General features: G+C 41.3%; 2 protein-coding genes across 8 annotated transcripts in view; one reads left to right on the top strand and one right to left on the bottom strand.

Annotated features, from left to right (window-relative positions):
• The window catches only part of LOC134344519 (THAP domain-containing protein 2-like), a 30,919-nt gene extending 27,034 nt beyond the window's left edge, over window positions 1–3,885 (bottom strand). For both annotated transcript variants that reach the window (XM_063044460.1, XM_063044461.1), the window contains exon 1: window positions 3,687–3,885. In XM_063044460.1, coding sequence (XP_062900530.1) covers window positions 3,687–3,757 — 71 coding nt within the window. In that variant the 5' untranslated portion in view covers window positions 3,758–3,885. The remainder of the gene's footprint in view (window positions 1–3,686) is intronic.
• Window positions 3,401–23,429, top strand: part of galnt11 (UDP-N-acetyl-alpha-D-galactosamine:polypeptide N-acetylgalactosaminyltransferase 11 (GalNAc-T11)) — a 137,948-nt gene continuing 117,919 nt past the window's right edge. For 2 of the 6 annotated variants that reach the window (XM_063044457.1, XM_063044453.1), the window contains exons 1-4: window positions 3,422–3,554; window positions 4,092–4,214; window positions 4,825–4,891; window positions 21,947–22,005. The gene's annotated coding sequence lies outside the window, so the exon portion shown is untranslated. Of the gene's footprint in view, window positions 3,555–3,947; window positions 4,008–4,091; window positions 4,215–4,824; window positions 4,892–21,946; window positions 22,006–23,429 lie in introns of those variants that run through there. The other 4 variants (XM_063044451.1, XM_063044452.1, XM_063044455.1 and 1 more) reach the window with 3 other exon arrangements.

Genomic DNA, 23,429 nt, shown 5'->3' with positions numbered 1-23,429 from the left:
TTGTCACTCAATCTTCCGGTTAGTTACATATTCATGGCGCCATCTTTCAAAGATAACAAAAGGGATATATTTTGAATATCCCCAGTTTGTACTCAGAAGCTTTTGGAACAATACCAGTATTGAATATTCAAAGGAGTTCTGCTGGTTTGGATGTGCTGCTGTTGTAAATATGTAAATTTTATCTCTTTTCAAAATGTCAAAGTAAGCATTTCTGGCAGTTGAACTGTAGTTAATTGTTCATTGTTATCTTTGTGTCGAAGCAGTAGTACAAAACATCAAGTCAAGCGAGTGGGACTCTCTTGAATCCTCCTGGACACTCTCTCCTGGAGATTTGCTGTAAATAAAGACACCCATACTTCCCAGATACAACTTCCCTGTGGCTCAGTTTCAGTCAGTCTCATTTGGGACATATTCTCTTCTCATTGCTACCGTCAGGGCAGAGGTAGAGGAACCTGAAGACCTGCACTCCATGTTTTAGTTACAGCTTCTTCCCGTCCGCGATCAGATTTCTGAATGGTCCATGAACACTACCTCAATCTCACTCAAAAGAAAATTGGCAGGTCAGCTTATTTTAACTACACTCCTAAACTGTGGAATTCAATACTTAAAACTATAAGGGATGCAGACGCAGTTGACGATTTTAAATGCCAGCTCAAAACCTATTTATTTAACCTTGCTTTTAACTAACATCATTTTGTCTTTTGTTTTTACGTTGGCACTTTATTCCATTGTAAAGCACATTGAACTACATTGTTTGTATGAAAAATGCTCTATAAATAAATTTGCCAAGATCCACAAATCTGCCTGTCCAGGTAGACCCATTGTTTCACCTTGTTCCTGTCCCACTGAACTCCTATCCGAATACCTCAACTCAGTTTTATCCACCTTGCTTCAGTCCCTTCCTACCTACATCTGTGATACTTCATATGCTCTTAATCTTTTCAATGATTTCAAATTCTCCGGCCCTGAGAATCTTATTTTCACCATGGATGTCCAGTCCCTATACATCTCCATCCCCCATTAGGAAGGCCTCAAAGCTCTCCATTTCTTTCTGGACACCAGACCCAACCAGTTCCCCTCCACCACCACTCTGCTCCATTTAGCAGAATTTGTCCTCACTGTCAATAATTTCTCCCATTTCTGTCAAAAAGATGTAGATGTGGGTACTCGCATGGGTCCCAGCCTCGCCTGCCTTTTTGTTAGCTATGTGGAACAGTCTATGTTCCAAGCCTACACTGGTGTCACTCACCCACTTTTCCTATGCTACACTGACGACTGCATTGGTGCTGCTTCCTGCACCCATGCCGAGCTAGTCGACTTCATCAACTTTGCCTCCAACTTCTACCCTGCCCTCAAATTTACCTGGTCCATTTCCAACACCTCCCTTCCCTTTCTCGATTTCCCTGTCTCTATCTCTGGGACAGCTTATTTACTGATGACCATTACAAACCCATTGACTCTCACAGCTAATTGGTCTACACCTCTTTCCACTCTGCTCCTTGTAAAAATATCATCCCCTTCTCTCAATTCCTCCATCTCTGCTGCATCTGCTCTCAGGATGAGGCTTTTCATTTCAGAATGAAGGCAATGTCCTCCTCCTTCAAAGACAGGGGCTTCCCTGCCCCTACCACCAACGCTGCCCTCAAATACATCTCTTCCACTTCACACATGTCTGCCCTCACCCTATCCTCCCGCCACCCCACCAGGGATAGTGTTCCTCTTACCCTCACCTACCACCCCAGCAGCCTCCACATCCAGCACATAATTATCCGTAAATTCTGCCATCTCCAATAGGATCCCACCACCAAGCAGATACAATAGGGTCTTTTAAGAGACTTTTGGATAGGTACATGGAGCTTAGAAAAATAGAGGGCTCTGGGTAACACACATCAAAGTTGCTGGTGAACGCAGCAGGCCAAGCAGCATCTATAGGAAGAGGTGCAGTCGACGTGTCAGGACGAAGGGTCTCGGCCTGAAACGTCGACTGCACCTCTTCCTATAGATGCTGCTTGGCCTGCTGCGTTCACCAGCAACTTTGATGTGTGTTGCTTGAATTTCCAGCATCTGCAGAATTCCTGTTGTTTGGGCTCTGGGTAACCCTAGTAATTTCTAAGGTAGGGACATGTTTGGCACAACTTTGTGGGCCGAAGGGCCTGTATTGTGCTGTAGGTTTTCTACCTTCCACCCCCCCACTTTCTGCTTTCCACAGGAATCGCTCCCTATGTGACTCCCTTGTCCATTCATCCCTCCCCACTGATCTCTCTCTTGGCACTTATCCTTGCAAGTGGAACAAGTGCTACACCAGTCCTGACGAAGGGTCTCGGCCTGAAACGTCGACTGCGCCTCTTCCTATAGATGCTGCTTGGCCTGCTGCGTTCACCAGCAACTTTGATGTGTGTTGCAAGTGCTACACCTGCCCCTACACCTCCTCCCTCACTACCATTCAGGGCCCCAAACAGTCCTTCCAGGTGAGGTGACACTTCACCTGTGAGTTTGTTGGGGTCATCTATTGTATTCGATACTCCTGGTGTGACCTCTTGTATATTGGTGAGACCCAGCGTAGATTGGGAGACCACTTCGCTGAACATCTATGCTCTGTCTGTCAGAAAAAGCAGGATTTCCCAGTGGCCACCCATTTTAATTCCACTTCCCATTCCGACATGTCAGTCCATAGCCTCCTCTACCGCCGCGATGAGGCCACACTCAGGTTGGAGAAGCGACATCTTACATTCCATCTGGGTTGCCTCCAACCTGATGGCATGAACATCGATTTCTCGAACTTCCTGGAATGCCACACCCCCCCCACCATTCCCATCTCTCACCTCATCTCCTTCCCTGCCCATCACCTCCCTTTGGTGCTCCTTCCCTTTTTTCTTTCTTCCACCGCCTCTCTCCTCTCCCATTAGATTCTCCCTTCTCCAGCCCCGAGTCTCTTTCACCAGTCTACTTCCCAACTTTTTAACCTCACCCCTCCAGGTTTCACCTATCATCTTGTGTTTCTCCCTCCCCTCCCCTTTTACTCTGACTCCTCATCTTTTTTTTCCCAGTCCTGCTGAAGGGTCTCAGCCCAAAACGTCGCCTATACTCTTTTCCTGGCCTGCTGAGTCCCTACAACATTGTGTATGCTACTTGTATTTCCAGCATCCACAGATTTTCTCCTCTTTATGTATAAATTGTCATTGTTCCTCAATTACATTATGTACTTAGTTTATGTATTTTTTTCATGTATTGCACTGTACTGCTGCTTAAGAACAAAATACGACACGTGTGGGTAATGAACAGGATTCTGAAGCTACAATATCTCACAACCCAACATCAGGCCGCGCGCCCCCGCCAGGGGCTCGGCCGGGGTCCAGCCCGCGCGTCCCCGCCGTGCAGCGGAAATAGCGGCTGCCGGGCTCGAGAAGCGGGCACGCGCCGGGCCCCAGGCCCCGGGACTTCCGCCGCCCCACCCCCCACATCATCGGGCGACAAGAAACAAAATATAGATTAAATTTAAAAACAAAATGCAGCAACCGGGCAGCGGGCGGGGTGTCAACGCAGCTGGGTAGCAGGTAGGCTTCTCTCACTAATGTAGGCCCGTGGTTAATGCCCTCGCAACACCCGCCGTCACCTGAAATGCTTCTCCCCACCCCTCTCTCCTCCCGCCCCCCCCAGCCCGACCCCCGTCCCCTGCCCTCTCCTACCTGTGGAAGCTGGTGTTGGTGTTCTTCCTGTACACTGCCGTGCACCCATAAGCCGCGCAACTGGTTGGCATTATCAGGAGAGAAGAGAAATAATTTTTCTCTTCTCTCCAATTTCAATTACAAAATCGGTTCGCTTTTACAGCGTCCGAAATGCCCTTTTTGCCCCCCCCCACTTTCCCCTGGCCTCCTTTACTAAGATGGCAGATCTGCGAGCAGACTCCTGCCGTCGACGGGGGGAGGGAAAGTGGGAGGTTCACGTCCGAACGCGCGGCGTGGGGAGACGTCTCCCTTCTCAGTGGGTAAAGGCCATTCCAGTGCAAGGTAGGGTGACGTTTTTACCTTGGCTGTAAGTAGACAGGAGGCTGGGGAGGCTGCAGTGTAAATTGCGTCCCGTTCTCTTTGAAGGCTGTTTCTGTTTGTGTGGAGAAGAACATTAAAAAGGACCATTTGGCTTCTCCGACATGCTCCGCCATTCAATAACATCATGGCTGATCTATTATCTCGTTGCAATTCACTCGCACTAATCCCGTATCCTTTGATTCGCTATATTAATTGTTGAGTGCTCATAGACTCAGAATGCATTGGCTAGTGGTTTTTTGCACTGCATGTGTACTTTAAAGGAATTACACATTTGCATCTTCAGTTACCTATTTATATATCCTTGTTAATGTTTGATAGTTCTTTCAAAATTATTTCTGTTGCGATCGAGACATGCTCTCTCAAATAGTTTTTGCTTGAAGATACTGTTGCAAACTTGCAGGAAGTGGACCCTCCCTTGAGTCACCACCCTGGAATTGGCAGGGCTCTCTAGGGAGGGTTATTGATGCTGGATTAAAAGTTAAAACAGTATTTAAGTTGATGTACGCATAAATGTAATCATATGAGTGAAATTTGTTTAAAACTTTTTAGGCAGTCACAATTCAATTGTTGGCAAAATACATTTTAAAATAAAGTCATCATTAAACTTACGCCAAATTTTAACTTTTGCTGTAAATGTGCACTAAAATTTTTGTTTCTGGTTTTATTTTTTGACTTGTTCCCCTCCCTTTGTCATCGCCAACCTTGTGTTTAGACTGTCTTCTAAGTATCTAATTTCATTGTTTCCCTTCCAAACAAAATCTTAACAAACTTAATTCAGATAATCAACTAAGGTTGGAATAGTTGTATATGTGGCAGAAAAATTACACATTTCCACTGTGATCTGGGTGAGGAAGTGCTACCTGACGTCATCCATTAACAGGACAACTCTAGCTTTCAAAAGCTATGTCCCATATTCTGTACAACTGAGCTATTAATTTATTTTATTATATCCTTTAATCAATGTATACACACGCGCATACACTCCATGTAGATTGTCCCTTGCTGATATGGTTACCAGTATTGAACAGAGTAATCCAAGAATGAGTCTAACTCTTAGATTTGTAGGCGTATCTTTGAGGGTAAGGCAAAAATTCATTTGGTCTTTGTAATGCAGTTATAACTTTCCATTTGGGTTCTATGTATAGATCCTTAAATCTTTGCTTATCCATAGTCTTTTTTTTAAAAAGTTAATTATTTGATTAAAACCCAAAATGAAAAACCCCACATTCGATGTTAATTTCTATCTGCCACATGTGTACTCCTAATTTTTTAAATTCTCTCTCTGTTTCCTGTCTGCATTATTTACTAATAACTTAATGTTGGTGAAAAGGTTTAATCTGTGGCTTTTAAAACAGACATCTAAGTCAAATACTGAAAACTTTGAGTCTGAAATGCTAATAGATGGGTTTTTTTTCCATTATAGATTGGCATTTTAGCAAAGAGTACTTAACTGAAATGGAGGTAGAGAAGAAATGGTGGCTTATCTGTCTTAAACAAATGGTGAATCTGTTGGGTTATTGTGAGAGGCAACACTGACAGGGATTTAAATGTTTCCCTTTTGGGGGGGGCATGGTTGATTTATATAGCATCTGCACATCTCTTTTAGATTGATTCATGAGAATTCAGAAGGCTTAGAGAATCTGTGACTAGAAAAATTAACATTTTTTTGAGGACAGTAGACTTGTCATTTGACAAACTACATGAAAATCAAAGAATTAGAAAATATTGCATAAAAATAAAAAAAAATGCTGAAAAAATTCAATAGTTCAAAGTAAAATTTATTATCAGAGTGCATGCATGTTGCCGCATACAACCCTGCGATTCTTTTTCTGTGGGCACACTCAGCAAATCTATGGAATAGTAACTGTAAAGGGATCAATGGAAAAAGCAGGTGCATAGAAGACAACAAACTATGCAAATAGCAATAAATAATAACGAGATAAAGAGCCCTTAAAGTGAGATTGTTGGTTGTGGGATCATCTCAATAGATGAGAGTAGTGACCCTCTTTTGTTCAAGAGCCTGATGGTTGAGGGGTAGTAACTGTTCTTGAACCTGGTGGTGTGAGCCCTGAGGCTCTTGCACCTTCTACTTGATGGCAGCAACAAGAAAATAGCAAGGCCTGGGTGTTGAGGATCTTTGATGGATGCTGCTTTCCTACAACAGCGTATCATGTAGATGTGCTCAATGGTTTGGAGGCCTTTACCCATGATGTACTGGGCCGGATCCACTACTTTTGTAGGATTTTCCATTCAAAGGCATTGGTATTCCTGTACCAGGCTGCAATGCAGCCAGTCATTGCACTTTCCGCCACACATCTATAGGTCAGGCAGCTTATGTATAGATATATAAAATTAACATTTCATGTTGATCTTTGATCAGGAAATTTGGACATTTTGATGAAAGGCCATTATCATAATTTCTCTCTCTCTCCTGCTGGTGCCTGACCTACTGAGTATAATCAGCTTTGTTTTTGAGATTTCCACTGTCTCCATTTGCTTTACTTTGTGAAAATGAATATTGTTTCCATGGGAGACTATTTTGAGCTAAACCTAACAGAGTAACAAGAAATGATTTCAAAATGTTTACTGAGAAATGTATGACAGTTCTCCAACTCACTGGGGCATTGCAGTTGCACGAGTTTAATTTAGAGCAACATTTTTTTAATACAAACATATGAATTGGGAACAGGAATAGTGCACTTGGCTCAGTTAACGTGCTGTGCCATTCACTAAGATCATGAATCTACACCCCCCGTGCCAGAAATCTTTCAGTATCATGCTTATAACGAATCCGTCAACTACCAACTTTAAAACGTTCATAAAGCATTAAAAGACTTTTTTCACCATTCTGCAAGGAAGAAAGTTCAAAAGTACCTTGACCCCTCTGGGATAAAAAGAGAGTTGTCTCCAGCTGAAATAGGTGACCCTTTTACTTTTAGATTGTGGTTCCTCCTGCTAAACTCTGACAAGAAAAATCATTATCCATGTTCACTCTGTTAAGACTCTCAGAATCTGGTGTTTTTAATTCAAGTCCCCTCACCCATTTCTAAACTCCCATGAACGCAAGCCTAACTTGCCAACCTTTCCTCTCCAGATAACCGATCCATTCCTGTTGTCAGCCTAATAAGCCTCTGAGCTGCTTGTGCAATTAGAAGGCCAATGCTTAATGCAACATACTAAGACAAAGTCAAAATTGAGTGTGTTGTCATGTGCACAGTATGGACAAGTGCAATGAAAAGCATAATGGCAGCAGCATCATCGACCCATAGCATCTAATAAGCAATACTTACAAGAAAGACAAATATAAAGTAGACATTTTTAACAGGCAGGAACTCAATTAGAACAAAGAAAAAACAAAGTCCAATGTAGTGCACAGTGGTCATAGTGTTGCTAAACTAGTGGTTAGGGTAACACACAAAATGCTGGATGAACTGAACGGGTCAGGCAGCATCTCTGGAAATGAATAAACAGGCAGAGACCCCTCTTCAGTGATTAGGGTTTGCTGAGTGGTTCAAGGACCGAATGGTTCTTGGACCGATGAGGTGGGGCTTCAGGCTTCTGTGCCTCCTGCCTGATGGTAGCTGTGAGAAGACTGCATGACCTGGTGGATGTAGTCTTACCAATTCCTTAATGGAGGCATTTTTTTTTTAGTTCTGTATTCATTTTGCATTAAATAATATATTTTTTTCAGGATTACATAATACCCCTGCATGCCAGCCTTTTGCAAATCTTGCACTGGGTCACTGAGATCCTTCAGCCTCTAGACAAAATGCTTTCCTTTATTTTGCTGGCCAGAATGGACAATTTCACATTTTCCCATATTCCCATATTCCCATATCATACAATATTTACCAGACCTTTGCAAACTGGCAACCTTTTTATTTCCACTTGAAGTATGTATGTTCTTTCGTAACATGCTTTCCAACTTAATATTCATAATTTTAGCAACCTTCGAATTGGTACTTTCAGACATCATTTATATAATTAGTAAAATGTTGAGGCTCCAGCATCAATCTTTGAGCTACCATTTCTCAATCAGTTGAAGACTAATTTATTCCAACTCTTTTTTTCTGGTAGCTAGCCAATAGTATATCTGTGCCAATGTCTTACTTCCCACACTGCTATTTTCCACCTTTACAAATGCTTTTTGGAAACGTAAGCCTAGTATGTATACTGGTTCTCTTTTAGCCACAGCACGTATACTGTAACTTCAAAGAACTAAAATAATGTTGCCCGGACACGAGGGATTGAGTTATGGAGAGAGGTTGAACAGCTTGGAACATTTTTCATTGGTGCATAGATAAGGTACATACACACAGTCATTTTCTCAGGGTTGGGAAATCAAGAGGCCGAGGGCAAGGTTTAAGGTCAGAGGAAAGAGATTTAATGGCAACTTGAGGAGCAACTTCTTCACCCAAAGAGTAGTCAGTATATGGAATGAGCTGCCAGAGGAAGTGGTTGAGGCAAGTACAGTAACATTTAAAAGGTACTTACACAGGTACATGGTTAGGAAGGGTTTAGAGTAGGGTTTCCCAATCTGGGCTCCACGGACACCTCGGTTAATAGGATCCGTGGCATAAAAAATGTTGGCATCCCTGGTTTAGAGAAATGTGGGCCAAAAGTGGGCAAATGAGACTAGCTTAGATGGGAATCTTGGTTGGCACTGTTCCCTCTAAGCTGCGCAGTAACTGAAACGCTCCCGTGCATATAGCTGTTGCCATGCAACTGGAATTTAATTTTATATAATGTTAGTATAAAATGCCACACAATTTTCAGGCTGTGTGAAAATTTCCTGGTTGGAGCAATGGTTGGTCAGCGCACTTTTTTAAGAAAAAATTGTAGGGAACTTTGGCCGGCATGGACCAATTGGGCTGAAAGTCCTATTTCCATGTTGTACAACTCCATGGCTCTCTGATTATAAAATAGTCTAACGTCACTTCTCTTGCACAAAACTTCGATAAATTTACCCAATTATCTTGAGTATGTTCAAGTGCCTTGCTATAGTATTTTTTAATATGGCTTTTAATACTTTCCCCATGACAAAAGAGCCGCATTTGTAACAATAAAAGGCATTTATTCTGTTATAAATTATCCATATATCAAACTCGGAAGCTGAGGCTCAGGTCATCAATAACTGATGCATATGAGATTGGATCTTTTCACAGCATCGAGAAAACAAATGTACTCTCCCACCTTGTATCTGCTGCTCAATATTACAATAACCACCCTCCCTCCAACATCTGCTTCCTGCTCTTGCATAATATTAATGGCAATACCCTAGAAATCATTGGTTAACTTGGGAATGATATTTTGTCAAAAGCCAACATTGCTGATAAAATTCAACTTTACCTCTCACACCCTGCACATATTTTGGTTATTTGAAGAAGACATTATTCAAAGATCAAGGCCTTAAGCTATGCATTAAGTTTATGGTCTATCAAACAACAGAGATCTTTTTATTTATTTAGTGAGATACAGTGTGGAGTAGGCCCTTCTAACTCTTCGAGTCACGCTGCCCAGCAATCCACCAATTTAACACTAGCCTGATCATGGCAATGCCTGTCTACTGTATTTCATGATAACTTGTAGCTGACACCTCAAAATACTGGAAAGTTATTACAGATGCTCACTGTAAGATTTTCCAATCCACCAGCAATCCAATGTGTGAACGTGATTGCTCTATTTCAAGCTAACATTCTAGCATTGCGATTCCACTTGCATGTGCCTGAATCAATCCTCCTGAAACAAATATTCCTCATTGAGCTCTATCATTAGCAGGATATGACCACGAGAATAGCAAAAGTGATCAAGGCTCACCCAAGATATCCTTTGGGGGGAAAAAAACTAACATCCTCACCAATTTTTGTCTCCTAATACATTTAAACTAATCAAAAACTCTTTGACTGGCCTTTGAGAAAGTGAGTTCCAAAGTATCAGAGAAAAGGATATGCTTCGTTTTAGGCTTAAATAGATGACTCTTTACTTTTAAACAGTGATACCTAATTGTTAGCTCTCACTGAGTACTTGTCTTCTCCATTTCCACCCTACCAAGACACCACGGGATATGTAGGAATCCATGAACTGTGACTGATCAAAATGGAGGAGGAGGACTTGAGTCAGAGAAAGCTCAGAATACATAAGTGGTAGGAAAGCACTACTCCTTCCTATTCCATCAAGCTTTCTGTGAGAAAGTCTATGGATCTTGTGTAGCTGTCATTAGCCACCTTAGAATCTCCAAGCCTGGTTTGAAAGGTTAAGTCATCCTCAAGCCTGAGGGACCACTTCAGTAAGTGCAAAAATAGAAATGTTAATTGGGTTGAGTGTGTGGATCATGCAGTATATTAGTGTTCAGTTCTGTCAAACAAGAACTGAACCCAGATAGATTGCGTTACCTGCACACTCAAACGACATAGATTGGGAGACCGCTTCACCAAGCACCTATCCTTCGCCCACCAGAAAAAGCAGAATTTCCCAGTGGCCACCCATTTTAATTCCACTTCCCATTCCCCTTACAACATGTCATAGAACATAGAAATCTACAGCACATTACAGGCCCTTCAGCCTACAATGTTGTGCTGGCCATGTAACCTACTCTATAAACTGCCTATAATTTCCCTACCGCAGAGCCCTCTATTTTCCTAAGCTCCAGGTACCTATCTAAGAGTCTCTTAAAAGACCCTATTGTATCTACCTCTACCACCTTCACTGGCAATGCATTTCACTCACCCACCACTACTCTGTGAAAAATTTACCTCTGACATCCCCCTTGTACCTACTTCCAGCACCTTAAAACTATGCCCCCTTGTGTTAGCCATTTCAACCCTGGGGGGGAAAAAAACACTTGTTATCCAAATGATCAGTCATGGCCTCCTCTTGTGCCAAGATGAGGCCACCCTCAGAGTTGGAGGATCTTGCATTCTGCCTGGGTAGCCTCCATTCTGATGGGATGAACATTGATTTCTTGAACTTCTGGTAATACCCCCCCACTTTGGTATTTCCCATTCTTATTGCTCTCTCTTACCTTATCTCCTTACCTGCCCATCACCTCCCCCTTTTCTTTCTTCCATGGCCTTCTGTCCTCTCCTATCAGATCCTCCCTTCTCCAGCCCTGTATCTCTTTCACCAATCAACTTCGCAGCTCTTTACTTCACCCCTTCCCAGTTTTACCTATCACCTACTTTCTTCCTCTCTTTCACCCACCTTCTAACTCTTTGACTCTTCATCTTTTTTTCTCTGGTCCTGTTGAAGGGTCTCGGCCTGAAACGTCGACTACACTTTTCCATAGGTACTGCCTGGCCTGCTGAGTTCCTCCAGCATTTTGAGTGTGTTGCTTGTGTTTAGTTCTGGTTGCCTCATTATAGGAACAATGTGGAAGCTTTAGAGACATTGCAGATGAGATTTACCAGTATGCAGGATGGAATAGAGAGCATGTCTTATGAGGGAAGATTGAGTGAGCTGGGGCTTTTCTCTTTGGAGCAAAGGAGGATGAGAGGTGACTTAATAGAAATGCATAGGGTAATACGAGGTATAGAGTGAACAGCCAGTGCCTTTTCCCAGTGCGTCAGTGGTTTAGGCGAGGGACCATAATTTTAGAGTAATTGGATGGAAGTACAGAAGAGATGTCAGAGGTAGGTTTTTTTTATGGAGTGGTGAGTGCATGGAAGGCACTCCCGGCGGTGGTGCTAGGGGCAATTACATTATGGACATTTAAAAAGATACTTAGATAGGCACGTCAATAAAGAAAAATGGAGGGCCATGTGGGAGGGAAGGGTTAGGTTGTCTTGGAGTAGGGTTAAAAGGTAGACACAACATCATAAACTGAAAGGCCTGTACTGTGTAGTACTGTTCTGTTCCGTTGTTTGTTGAATTAGAGGTTTTTAGAAAAGACAAAGCTGAATGCAGATTTATGTGCTTCTTATTTATGTTCTGATTATTTTGAATAGTTTAGTGAAAACTTGGTCATCTGATCATCCTTGGTCAGCTGTCAACAAAGATAGTGGGAAATCTAAGAGACTATTTGCTGTGCTCAAGAAGTATTGGCTGCACAGAGCCTCGGTTCTTGTCAAACATATTTATTGTACTTCTGATGCTGATGTACAGAATGAACTATTGATATTTTTAACTAGAATTGGTTACAACCTACTGTTGAATTGCCACATGTATAAAATTATTGAAAACACCAAAGTGATTTGTGGTGACAAACAGGCTGATGGAAACACCAATTAATATCTCTGCTGTTTGTACTTCACTCTCCAGTAATGCTATGCTAGCACATTTTCATTTTATCTTGGAAACAAACATTTGTATGTAAGAGTATTTTATGTGTTTTTCTGGATTTCTTATTCATTCTAAGATTAGATACGGATATTTAAAAAAAAGAGGTGACTAGAAAGTAGTGCCTATAATGCTGAGGAATATTTTGTGAAAATCAGCCAAATCACTTTTTCTTTCAAAACCTCAAAAAAAAACACTGAACAACATGGAGATGGTACATTTTATTCCACAGAAAATGCTACACCTGGGGGGGTGGGGGGGTCTTCAGAATAAACAATGTGTGATAGGATGGAGGACCTTCATCAAGGGCCCTCAACACCTAGAACATGTCCTTGTCTCATTACTGCCATCAGGGAGTAAGTACAGGCGCTTGAAGACACACACTCAGTGTTTTAGGAATAGCTTTGTTATCATTGCCATCAGATTTCTGAATTGTCCACGATCCCATGGACACTACCTTACTAGTTTGCTCTCCTTTTGCACTGCTTATTATTTTTCTATTTCTTATTATTATAATCTTTTTATATATTGCACTGTACTGCTGCCACAAAACAGCATGTTTGACTACATTTGTCAGTGATGTTTCTCTTAGCCTCAGAATCAGAATTAATGACCCAGATGGTGCTGGTGCATCTGAGAGAAGCCAGTGAGGGCTTGTTAATTGCAGTTAATCTATTTGGAGAAATTGTAAAATGGAATGAGATAGATAAGCAACACACATAAAAGTTGCTGGTGAACGCAGCAGGCCAGGCAGCATCTCTAGGAAGAGGTGCAGTCGACGTTTCAGGCCGAGACCCTTCGTCAGGACTAACTGAAGGAAGAGTGAGTAAGGGATTTGAAAGTTGGAGGGGGAGGGGGAGATCCAAAATGATAGGAGAAGACAGGAGGGGGAGGGATGGAGCCAAGAGCTGGACAGGTGATAGGCAAAAGGGATATGAGAGGATCATGGGACAGGAGGTCCGGGAAGAAAGACAAGGAGGGGTGGGGGGGGACCCTGTCCCTCTGAATATACTCTTTGCCCATCCTCTGGTCCACAATCCCTTACCTGAAATCCTTGGGGCCAGTTGCATTTTGGAATTCAGAATTTTTCGGATTTCAGACCCTCCCCCGCCCCCGATACCAAAAAACACGTATGCTCAAGTCTCTTATTTAACCTGTCGCAGTGCGGTGGACTTTAGGACCCGGCGGCGCACCAAACCTATGCACATCCTCCCGTATACTTTAAAAGATCTCTAGATTACTTATAGTACCTAATACAATGTAAATGCAATGTAAATAGTTATACTGTATTGTTTAGGGAATAATGACAAGAAAATTTTTATTTCCAACAAAAATATTCAATAAAACATAAAAATATACAGCTTCAAACAAACCGAATCAAACACATGGTAAATGACTTATTTGAATAAATGTAGAACGTCACTGTCACATAACACTTCAGTAACTTGTCTTTCTGTTTATTTAAATCATATACAGTGGTAGGTCTGACACTATTTTCTTCAGTCAGACGCCGCACAGACACACCACAATCAGGCTTCTGCAATAACTCCACTTTCTGCATTATTGATAATGATAGATGCTTTCTTCTCTTTTTCTCATTGTTACTCATAAGGGTATCTGCAGCTCTTTTTGACATTTTCACAGTGAAATTAAACACAAAGTCAACAGTGAACACAAAATATCAGTGAACAGCAAATGCACGTGTAACCAGTACGAGCGCCGAGCCACAACTGACATCTGGTGGCCTTTGTTAGTGCTGCCACGTCACACCTGAGAGATGTCAGCTGTTGGCGGGAAAAACTTCGGTTTTCGGAGCTTTTTGGATTTCAGAATTTTGGATAAAGGAATGTGCACCTGTATATACTACAATAAGAATATGGAGTGGATTCTGGTTTGGGCTATTGTTTAATCGGGGCAGCCACTTATTTGGGACAAATCTTAAAGAAGAAAAACTAATGGGGTAATTTAGGAAATGGAGCTTTGCTGGAGTAGAAGTTGGGATTGTGGCAAAAGAAAGGCATCTCAGAATTACTTGAGTGGAAAATGTCATTATCAGAACACATGTAACAGCACCGGAGAAACTGAGAGAATAAAATGTTATATAATACTGGATTGGGGAAGACCTCGTTAAGACAGCTGTGGTCTTTCAATGGAGCATGGTTATCCAACACATCATGCTCCGCAACTTCCGCTATCTTCAACATGATCCTACCACCAACCACATTGTTACCTCCTCCTCCTCACTCTCTGCTTTCTGCAGGGATCATTCCCTCTGTGATTCCCTTGTCCATTTGTCCCTCCCCAGTAATCTCCCTCCTAGCACATATGTCTGCAAGTGGCAGAAATACTACACCTGCTCATTCACCTCCCTTACCTCTGTAATAACCTGGTTTATTGCAGTAATACTGTTTTATGCTGTCAGGTATTCTATTTTCTGCAAATTTTCTCAAAATTCATTGTGTTCCTTTAATTATACAATCGGGTATTTAATTTTTTTTACTGTTCAAAATAATAATTCAGCTGATAAAGTTAGGGTTGTTGTAATAGCCAATAGGATTTGTCTTGTTAATGTTTTGTCCAGTAAGATGCCCTAGAACATTCTGGAAGATTCAGGGGTAGCCATTTTCTGGAGAAAGCGTGTGAGTTTTGGAGAAAGCATGTGAGTTTTGGGGGAAGAAGGAGAAAGAAGGAAAATGGAAACAGACGACAAAATAGCAGAAGAACATGAACTTATTTGGAAGAACAGATACTGCTGTCTGAAAATCTTCTTGCATACTTCGGTCTCACAGAGAATGTGCAGATAACTTTTAGTTAGCTAGTTATCACATGACCTTGGAGAAAGTTCAACACTTTGTCCTTTGTTGTGTGGATATTTATTTGTTTCGCTCAGACTGTGTTTTCAGGCAGAATTGTTTGGTACTGTGAGCAAACAAAGTGAAGCAAACCAGATTGATTATGCAATAATAGGCTCCAATGATTATGTGACTATAGGCTAATATACATGTAATGGACCCTTTATTTTGTTATAGTTTAAAATATTTTGTCAATACAATTTCTACTTGTTTATACTGGTGTGAGTTAAATTTTGCTTCCTAGAAAGCAGTAAATTTGCATGGGTGTGTCAATATTCATACAAGTAACAGCCCTACTTTCCCCTAAAAGGAACTCTCAAACTGTTATGTTTTGTGTTTACCCAAATCATATTTACTCTAGATGTGTTTATTTATTGGAAATGACCTTTTCATCGTTATTTCCTTGCACTGTCAAGTTGTGTTACTGTTAGTTTGCATTCACAGTATTGGCTAACTCATTACGAGCCTACTTTGAGGGAGTTATACCTCCATTCAGGACCCCAAACAGTCCTTTCAGATGACGCAAGACTTCACCTGTGAATATGTTGGGGTCGTCTATTGTATCCGTTTCTCCCTATGCAGCCTCCTTTACATTTTAGGACCCAATGTAAAGACTCTCCACTCCATTCACCAAAAGTGAAATTTCTCAGCCATGTCCAACTATTCTAATTCTTGTCCCACATTCCCAATTCTTGTCCTACATTCCCGTTCCAACATGACAGTTCACGGTCTCCTCTTTTGCCACTCTCCATCGAGGTAGCCTATTGACATTGATTTCTCCTTCTGGTGATTTTTCTTCTCTCCCCTTCCATCATCTTCTGTTCCCACTCTTGCTCTTCTCCTCATCTACCTATCACCTCCCCCTGGTGCCCCTCCTTCCCATTCTCCCATGGTCTACTCTTCTCCCCTATCAGATTCCTTCTTTTCCAGCCCTTTACCATTCCCACCCACCTGACTTCATCTATCACTTTCCAGCTAGTCCTCTTTCCTCTCCCTCCATCTTCTAATTCTGGCATCTTCCCCCCCCCCTTCTTTCCAGTCTTGAAGAAGGGTTTTGGCCTGAAACGTCGATTGTTTATTCCTTTCCATAAATGCAGCCTGACCCGCTGAGTTCCTCCAGCATTTTGTGTGTGTTGCTCTGGATTTCCAGCATCTGCAGAATTGCTTGTTACTAACTTGTGCCCTTGAGATAGAGATAGAAAAGTCAAGAAAAACATGAGTAAAATCAGAAATGGACCATTAGAAAGGAAGAGCAGAATGGAAGCTGGAAACGTAGATTGTCAACACTTGAGTATTTTATGAGAACAGAAAGCAGCACCAGTATGATTAAAAGGGGCAACAGAAGAACAAGGGTGGTGGGGTGGAGATGCATCTTTACCAAAGGAGGTGTAAGGTGCTCCTTCCCTCCGCTAGCCTGCCGGTCACCCTTGGGCAAGGTGTAGCTCCTGCTTCGCCCTCCAAATCAAGGGCATGTATAGCCATGTGAGCAGGTGGTGGATGGTTGTATGAGCAGCTGGTGCATTTCATAAGTCGTGGTTATGTGACCGCTGACACCAGGCAGACAATCTCTGAAGAGACATCTTGTAAAGACACTGTCCAGGAGAAGGCAATGGCTTCTGTAGAAAAATTTGCCAAGAGCAATCACGGTCATGGTCATACGACATGGCACATAACGAACGAATGAGAGGCTAATGCCCGATGATGACTGTTCCATGTATCCCATAAAAGACAAAAGCATTGGATCCATGCAGGTTTGGAGAAAATAAGTGAAGTTTTTACCATGAAAATGCATTAACCAATCAAAGGAAGATAAGTGAAGGAAAATAGAAAAAGGAAGTATTTTAAAAGTTCAGCAAATCAGGTAGCGAATGTGGTAAGATAATCAGTTAATGTTCTGGGCTGAAGGGCAACAAAGACAATGTTAACTGTTTCCCTTTGCACAGATGCAAACTAAACTGTGAGTTTTTCAGATTTCCAGTATTTGCAACAAACAATGTACTGGAGGAACTCGGGCTACGTCCACATTAGACCGGATAATTTTGAAAACGCCGTTTTTGCGTAAAAACGACAGGTGCCCACACTAGGTGTTTTTAAAAATACCTCTGTCCACATTAAAATGGATACTTGGGTGAATCTCCTCCTACTGGGCATGCGCAGGACACACAGAAAACAAGCGAAGAGGAAACAGTATACTTGGTGCACGTTTGTCCAGAAACATTTCCTACAGCCATAGTCTCTTCACCAATGATAGGGGCGACAGCTACAACTAAGTGCAATAAAAGCAACATACATCAAAGTTGCTGGTGAATGCAGCAGGCCAAGCAGCATCTATAGGAAGAGGCGCAGTCGACGTTTCAGGCCGAGACCCTTCGTCAGGACTAACTGAAGGAAGAGTGAGTAAGGGATTTGAAAGCTGGAGGGGGAGGGGGAGATGCGAAATGATAGGAGAAGACAGGAGGGGGAGGGATAGAGCCGAGAGCTGGACAGGTGATAGGCAAAAGGGGATACGAGAGGATCATGGGACAGGAGGCCTAGGGAGAAAGACGGGGGGGGGGTGACCCAGAGGATGGGCAAGAGGTATATTCAGAGGGACAGAGGGAGAAAAAGGAGAGTGAGAGAAAGAATGTGTGCATAAAAATGAGTAACAGCTGGGGTACGAGGGGGAGGTGGGGCCTAGCGGAAGTTAGAGAAGTCAATGTTCATGCCATCAGGTTGGAGGCTACCCAGACAGAATATAAGGTGTTGTTCCTCCAACCTGAGTGTGTCTTCATCTTTACAGTAGAGGAGGCCGTGGATAGACATGTCAGAATGGGAATGGGATGTGGAATTAAAATGTGTGGCCACTGGGAGATCCTGCGTTCTCTGGCGGACAGAGCGTAGATGTTCAGCAAAGCAATAAGGCTTGTTACTGGGCAAAAGTGAAATTTGCTGTTACCTCATTTGTTTGCTTTACTTTTGCCATGTCTTTGTGTATTATTTTGCTGTATTTAACATGTGCAATAAAATGTTACTGGGCAAAAGTGACAACTGCATCTTTTGAATGTTTGCACAAGCAATACATTAATAAAGCACTTTGTTAAATGTATTAAAGATGTCTGCATCAGTGTTAACTTGTATTTCCATACAATGTTACATCAGGCTGTTACACACTTATTGTCAGATATTGTTGTTGTGGTGTTGGAGGTTGCGTTCAAGAAAACAATGAAATGCCATGCTGCTGCCACCATTTGTTCCGGCACGTCATGACAGCGGTTTTAAAAATAGCCGTTTACCCTGTACACACTACGCTGGATATTAGGCGTTTTCAGATTTATTCACCCTGGAGAGTGTTTCTGAAAATCTCCGTTTTCGGGGGAGGAAAGCGTCATTTCAGTGTGGACAGAGGGTCAAAACGAAGAGAAAAGCTTCAGTTACAGGTTTATCCGGTCTAGTGTGGATGTAGCCTCAGTGGTCAATTAGCCTTGGGTGGGGGGGGGTGGGGCAGGAGAAAGAATTGTTAATGTTTTTGGGTCAAAGTCCTGCCTCAACACTGTGTTTGGAGAGGGAGGATTGGTGTACTGAGTGCGGGTGAATAATGATAGTCAGATGGAAAGATGGAGATTGGAAATGGGGAGGTGGATAATATATGAAGGCTGGCAAAAGAGGTGGATGGAGCAGGTGAGGAGAGAGGGGTATGAAGGTGGAGGCAGTTGCAGGAGGAGAATATGTAGGCACACAAGACCACCAGTGTTGTAACCTGAGCATGGAAGGTGACGATGGGAACCATTAGCGGAGATGTAGCAATGTTAAATCAGATGGGGCGGAGGGGGGGGTGGAATCTGGTAGTTAAAATCTGTGGGTATGCATTTGACCAAGTGGAATGGCCATATATGAGGTTTGCACTTAAGAAATTTGGATTTGGACCATCTTTCATTAAATGGATTGAAATAATTTATTCAGACCCATCTGCTTCTATTATCACTAATCAGAATATTTCCTCCCCTTTTGCAATTCATCGTGGGACTGGTCAAGGCTGCCCCCTTTCTCCGTTTTTGTTTGCAGTTATCATTGAGCCACTGGCTGTTAGCATCAGACAGGACCCTTTGATATCTCCCATTGATATGCATGGGCATAAACATCACCTTTCGTTATACGCAGATGATGTCCTTTTATATATCTCTCGTCCACAAACATCAATACCTGCCCTTCTGACTCTAATTAATAATTTTGGTAGTTTCTCAGGTTTCTCTATTAATTGGGATAAGCGTGAACTAATGCCAGTCACTGCAGTGGTTAATACAGCGTATTTACAGTCCATTCCCTTTAAAATAACATGATAATTTTTCCTATCTTGGTGTGACTATTACAAAAAACCCAGATGACATTTTGCAAGTGAATTGACGAAACAAAGTTGAGCAGGTTAAGCACAATATTGACTTTTGGAAAACCCTTCCAATTTCTTTGGTGGGGAGGGTTAACGCAATCAAGATGATTGTACTGCCACGATTTCTTCATCTTTTCCCATCAATTCCATGTTTTATTCCTCTGTCATATTTTAAGCAATTGAATTCAATTATTCTACCCTTCATTTGGAATTATAAAGCCATTAGAATTACTAAAAAACACTTGTCAAATCTCAAGGAAGCAGGTGGTTTTGCCCTACCGAACGTTAAAATGTATTATTGGGCTGCTCACCTATCCATTCTTGCATGGTGGAAAAAAGGCCCACCCTCTACCTCAGACTCGTGCCCAGCATGGTTACTCATAGAGCGAATGCTTTGTAAGAAGGCTTCCTTACCAGCTCTCCCTAATAGCCCCACTGCAGTTAGTAAGTCACATTTTAGTAGCAGCTTCGTGGTTGGCAGCACTATAAGAATTAGGAAGCAGATTCAACTACACATTAAGGCCCCAAAAACTTATATTGACACTCCAATTTGTGATGATCATTCCTTTTTCCCTGACCTGAATGATACTGTTTTTTCTACCTGGAAACAGAGAGGCACCTGTAGTGTAGGTGACCTATATATTAATGGAAACTTTGCCTCATTTGTACAGTTACGAGCAGTTTACAATATCCCTGCATCTAGTTTTTTTTTAGATATTTACAAATTTGAGATTATGTTAGGAAATATAACCTAACTTCGAAGTTTTAGACAAACATGAGTCCCTGGAGGCAATAAATAAATTTGATCCTGTTACTCCTGGAGTGGTATCCTATTTTTATCAGATCCTATATAATGGAGCTCGGGTGAATACTGCAGGTTTTAAACAGGCATGGGTGGATGGATTGGGTATAGAACTGACAGGAGGTCTGGGATGAGTGTTTAAAGAGTATACACGATTGTTCGGTCAACCTCAGTCACAGACTTATACAGTTTAAAACAATACATAGACTCCATTATTCCAAAGAAAAGCTGCACAGTTTCTACCCTGATGTGTCACCGGTTTGTAATAGATGTAAATCTGTGAACAGTAACTTGTCCCATTCATTCTGGTCATGTTGTAAGCTTTATGCATACTGGAAAAGTATTTTTCACTGTTTCACTGAGGCTTTTGGGAAGCGGTGGGAATCAGACCTGCTCATAGCCATCCTTGGAACAACAAGCTCCCTATCTTCAGCCAATAAGTATGAAAAAATGACTCTATTGTTTGGAATGGTGATTGCTAAGAAGTTAATCCTGCAAATGTGGAAAATGGACTCTGTGCCTACGTACGATCTGTGGCTGAGAGAACTTTACATTTGGAGAGACTGAGACTATGTAATGAGGACAGAGGGGACATCTTTGAAAGGATATGGGGCCCTGTATTGGACTTTCTTATGGGGTGAGGACTAGGGGGTTTTGGTGCGGTGCACCTCTGCTGTGTATGTTTACTTCTGCCTTTATATTTTTCCTCCCTTTTGCTGCTCAATATTTAATCTGATTTTGTTAAGGTCGTGGTTTTGTGAATGTGCTTTTTTTTTTGTTTTTTTGTTTGTTTGTAATTAAAAAAATAACAAGAATATATAAAAAAACTGGGTAGTAGGTGGAACGAACTAGGTGGGGGGACAAAAATTGGTGATCAGGGACAAAATGCTGTGTGTCTCTATTCCAGTATCTGTAAGGTTTTTGATTTTCATTTCAATGGCAGATGAATATTTGGTTCCCTGGTTGATGAGTACAATATTATAGTTCTCTGTTAGCTTTCAGCTAATCCAACAATTTGCCCAGGATATTGTTTCCAGTAGTTTACCCAACACAGAGTGCTCTCTCGTTTCTGAGTTATCCGTGCATCTTACATTTTTAAAAGACATCTTTTAAAAGACATTTGGACAGTTTCATGGGTTGGAAAGGTTTAGAAAGTTATGGGCCAAACCATTAATGGGATTACCTTGGATGGTATATCATGGTTGGCATGGACCATATGTGGCAAAGAGATTTTTTTTTGTGTTGAATGACTAGTTCTTCAGTTGTCCAGCAATAGCCCTCTTAAAAAAAGATTGGAAATGTGTGACTTTGCAATTTCTGCCTTACTTTGGCTTATGAAGCAATTTTTTCCTTGCCTGTCTCTGCAATATAATTTTAAAAATTGTATAAATCATCTAGATACATTACATGCTTGTTAACAATTTACACCATATCATTTAAATTTTAATCCCCGCCAAATAAAACAAAGAAACGACTTATCTAACTTAGGACATTTTTTATTCTTTTAGGATTTTTACCACTATCCTGTGTACGATATTTATTGTTTCTTAAATGATTCTTGAGCATTCTTGGATGATATGATTTGGTAATACAGTTTTTCTTTCTTTAGATGAAAAAGACATTCAATGCTTTTTGAAGGAATGAAGCAATGCAATATATATAGCAGGGGTAAGTGTTTAACTTTTTTTTTAGTTTTCCCTAAGTTTATATAATTGGTATATAAAATTTCTTAATTCGTGTAAATTTTCTCAAGATTTATCAACTTCTACTATGCTGATCATTATATCAATTGTACTGAACAAAGTTACCAGCAGTTAAACATGTCACGGAGGACTGAGTTAATTGCAACTAATGAGTATTATGTGACCTAGAGTTGTACCATTCATCTGCAGGACAAGAGAAAAATATATAATTATTTAAAAAAGTGTATTCAAGTGTGCAGAAACAAAAAATAAGTTTATTTGTCCAAGATTACAGTACATTTTCACAATCTGGTTTATTATCACTGACATATGCCATGAAATCTTAATGTTTTACAGCAGCAGTACAGTGCAATACATAGAAGTTACTATATATTACATATGATGGTACCCCCATGTTCTGTCAGTCAAAGCAAGCATAAAAAGCTCTGAGCTCTTTTCATCACATATGTCACTTGGTTTTACTTTGTAAGAGGTGATGCCACAGCAGTAAACTTATAAGGAATTTCCAGGATAGTGACCAAGAGACAATAAAGTAGTAGTGATTGAAGTATGACTAGATTAATTCGTATGGGGAATGAATGTGGGGTCTTTTCACCCAATACTGTATTACTATTCATAACTACGAAAGTTGCAGTAAAGTTTGAGTGCATTAAAGTACCCTTGTGAATTACAGCAATACATAGTCAGTGCACTTAACTAGGTTTACTAGTCAGTTACTGAGTAATGGGATAAATATTCCAGTGAGTTGTTGAGGATCGGATCATACGAGCTCGTCTGATTTGGATGGTTCTTAAGTGCTCCTTCTGTATTGATAATTTTGATATTATTAAGCTTGTATACTGTCATGACTGCACTCAACCAGCAGTGAGGATTTTAAATCACAAGTCATATAAATGTTGAAGACTTTCAAATCATAATCAAAATAGAAAATTATGGAATTGCTCATATCAAGGGAACAACTGTGTGTAGAGAAACACAATAAATATTTCAGATATAACTTGTCAGGTTTAATAATTCTTGATTTATTATCAGGAATTATCAGAAAAGTTGCAAGGTGACCTCTGACTTTTTGTTTGGTTATGAGCATTAGTGATAGATAACATTTATTGCCTTTTTTATTTACTACCAAGAGTTTGTTTAATGTGATGAAGAGCTCCCAAAGTGTTTGTCAGGGATTTTGGCTGAGCAAGAATAAAGCCATGCCAGTTTGGAATGGTGCACAATTTAAAGGGGAGCTTGAAGGTGATTCTTCTGCTGGCCTTTTATTTTTAAGTGGTGGCCGAGGTGGAAGTGCTTTTGACAGCTTTAAGAGTTGCTGTAGAGAGTAAACACCTGCCATTGAATGCTGGTGTTGCAGCGAGCAAATGTTTGGCAGGTGAATGGGATAGT

This window comes from Mobula hypostoma, chromosome 3, assembly GCF_963921235.1.
Source record: "Mobula hypostoma chromosome 3, sMobHyp1.1, whole genome shotgun sequence".
Taxonomy (NCBI): domain Eukaryota; kingdom Metazoa; phylum Chordata; class Chondrichthyes; order Myliobatiformes; family Myliobatidae; genus Mobula; species Mobula hypostoma.
This window is presented reverse-complemented; position numbering and strand designations above follow the sequence as displayed.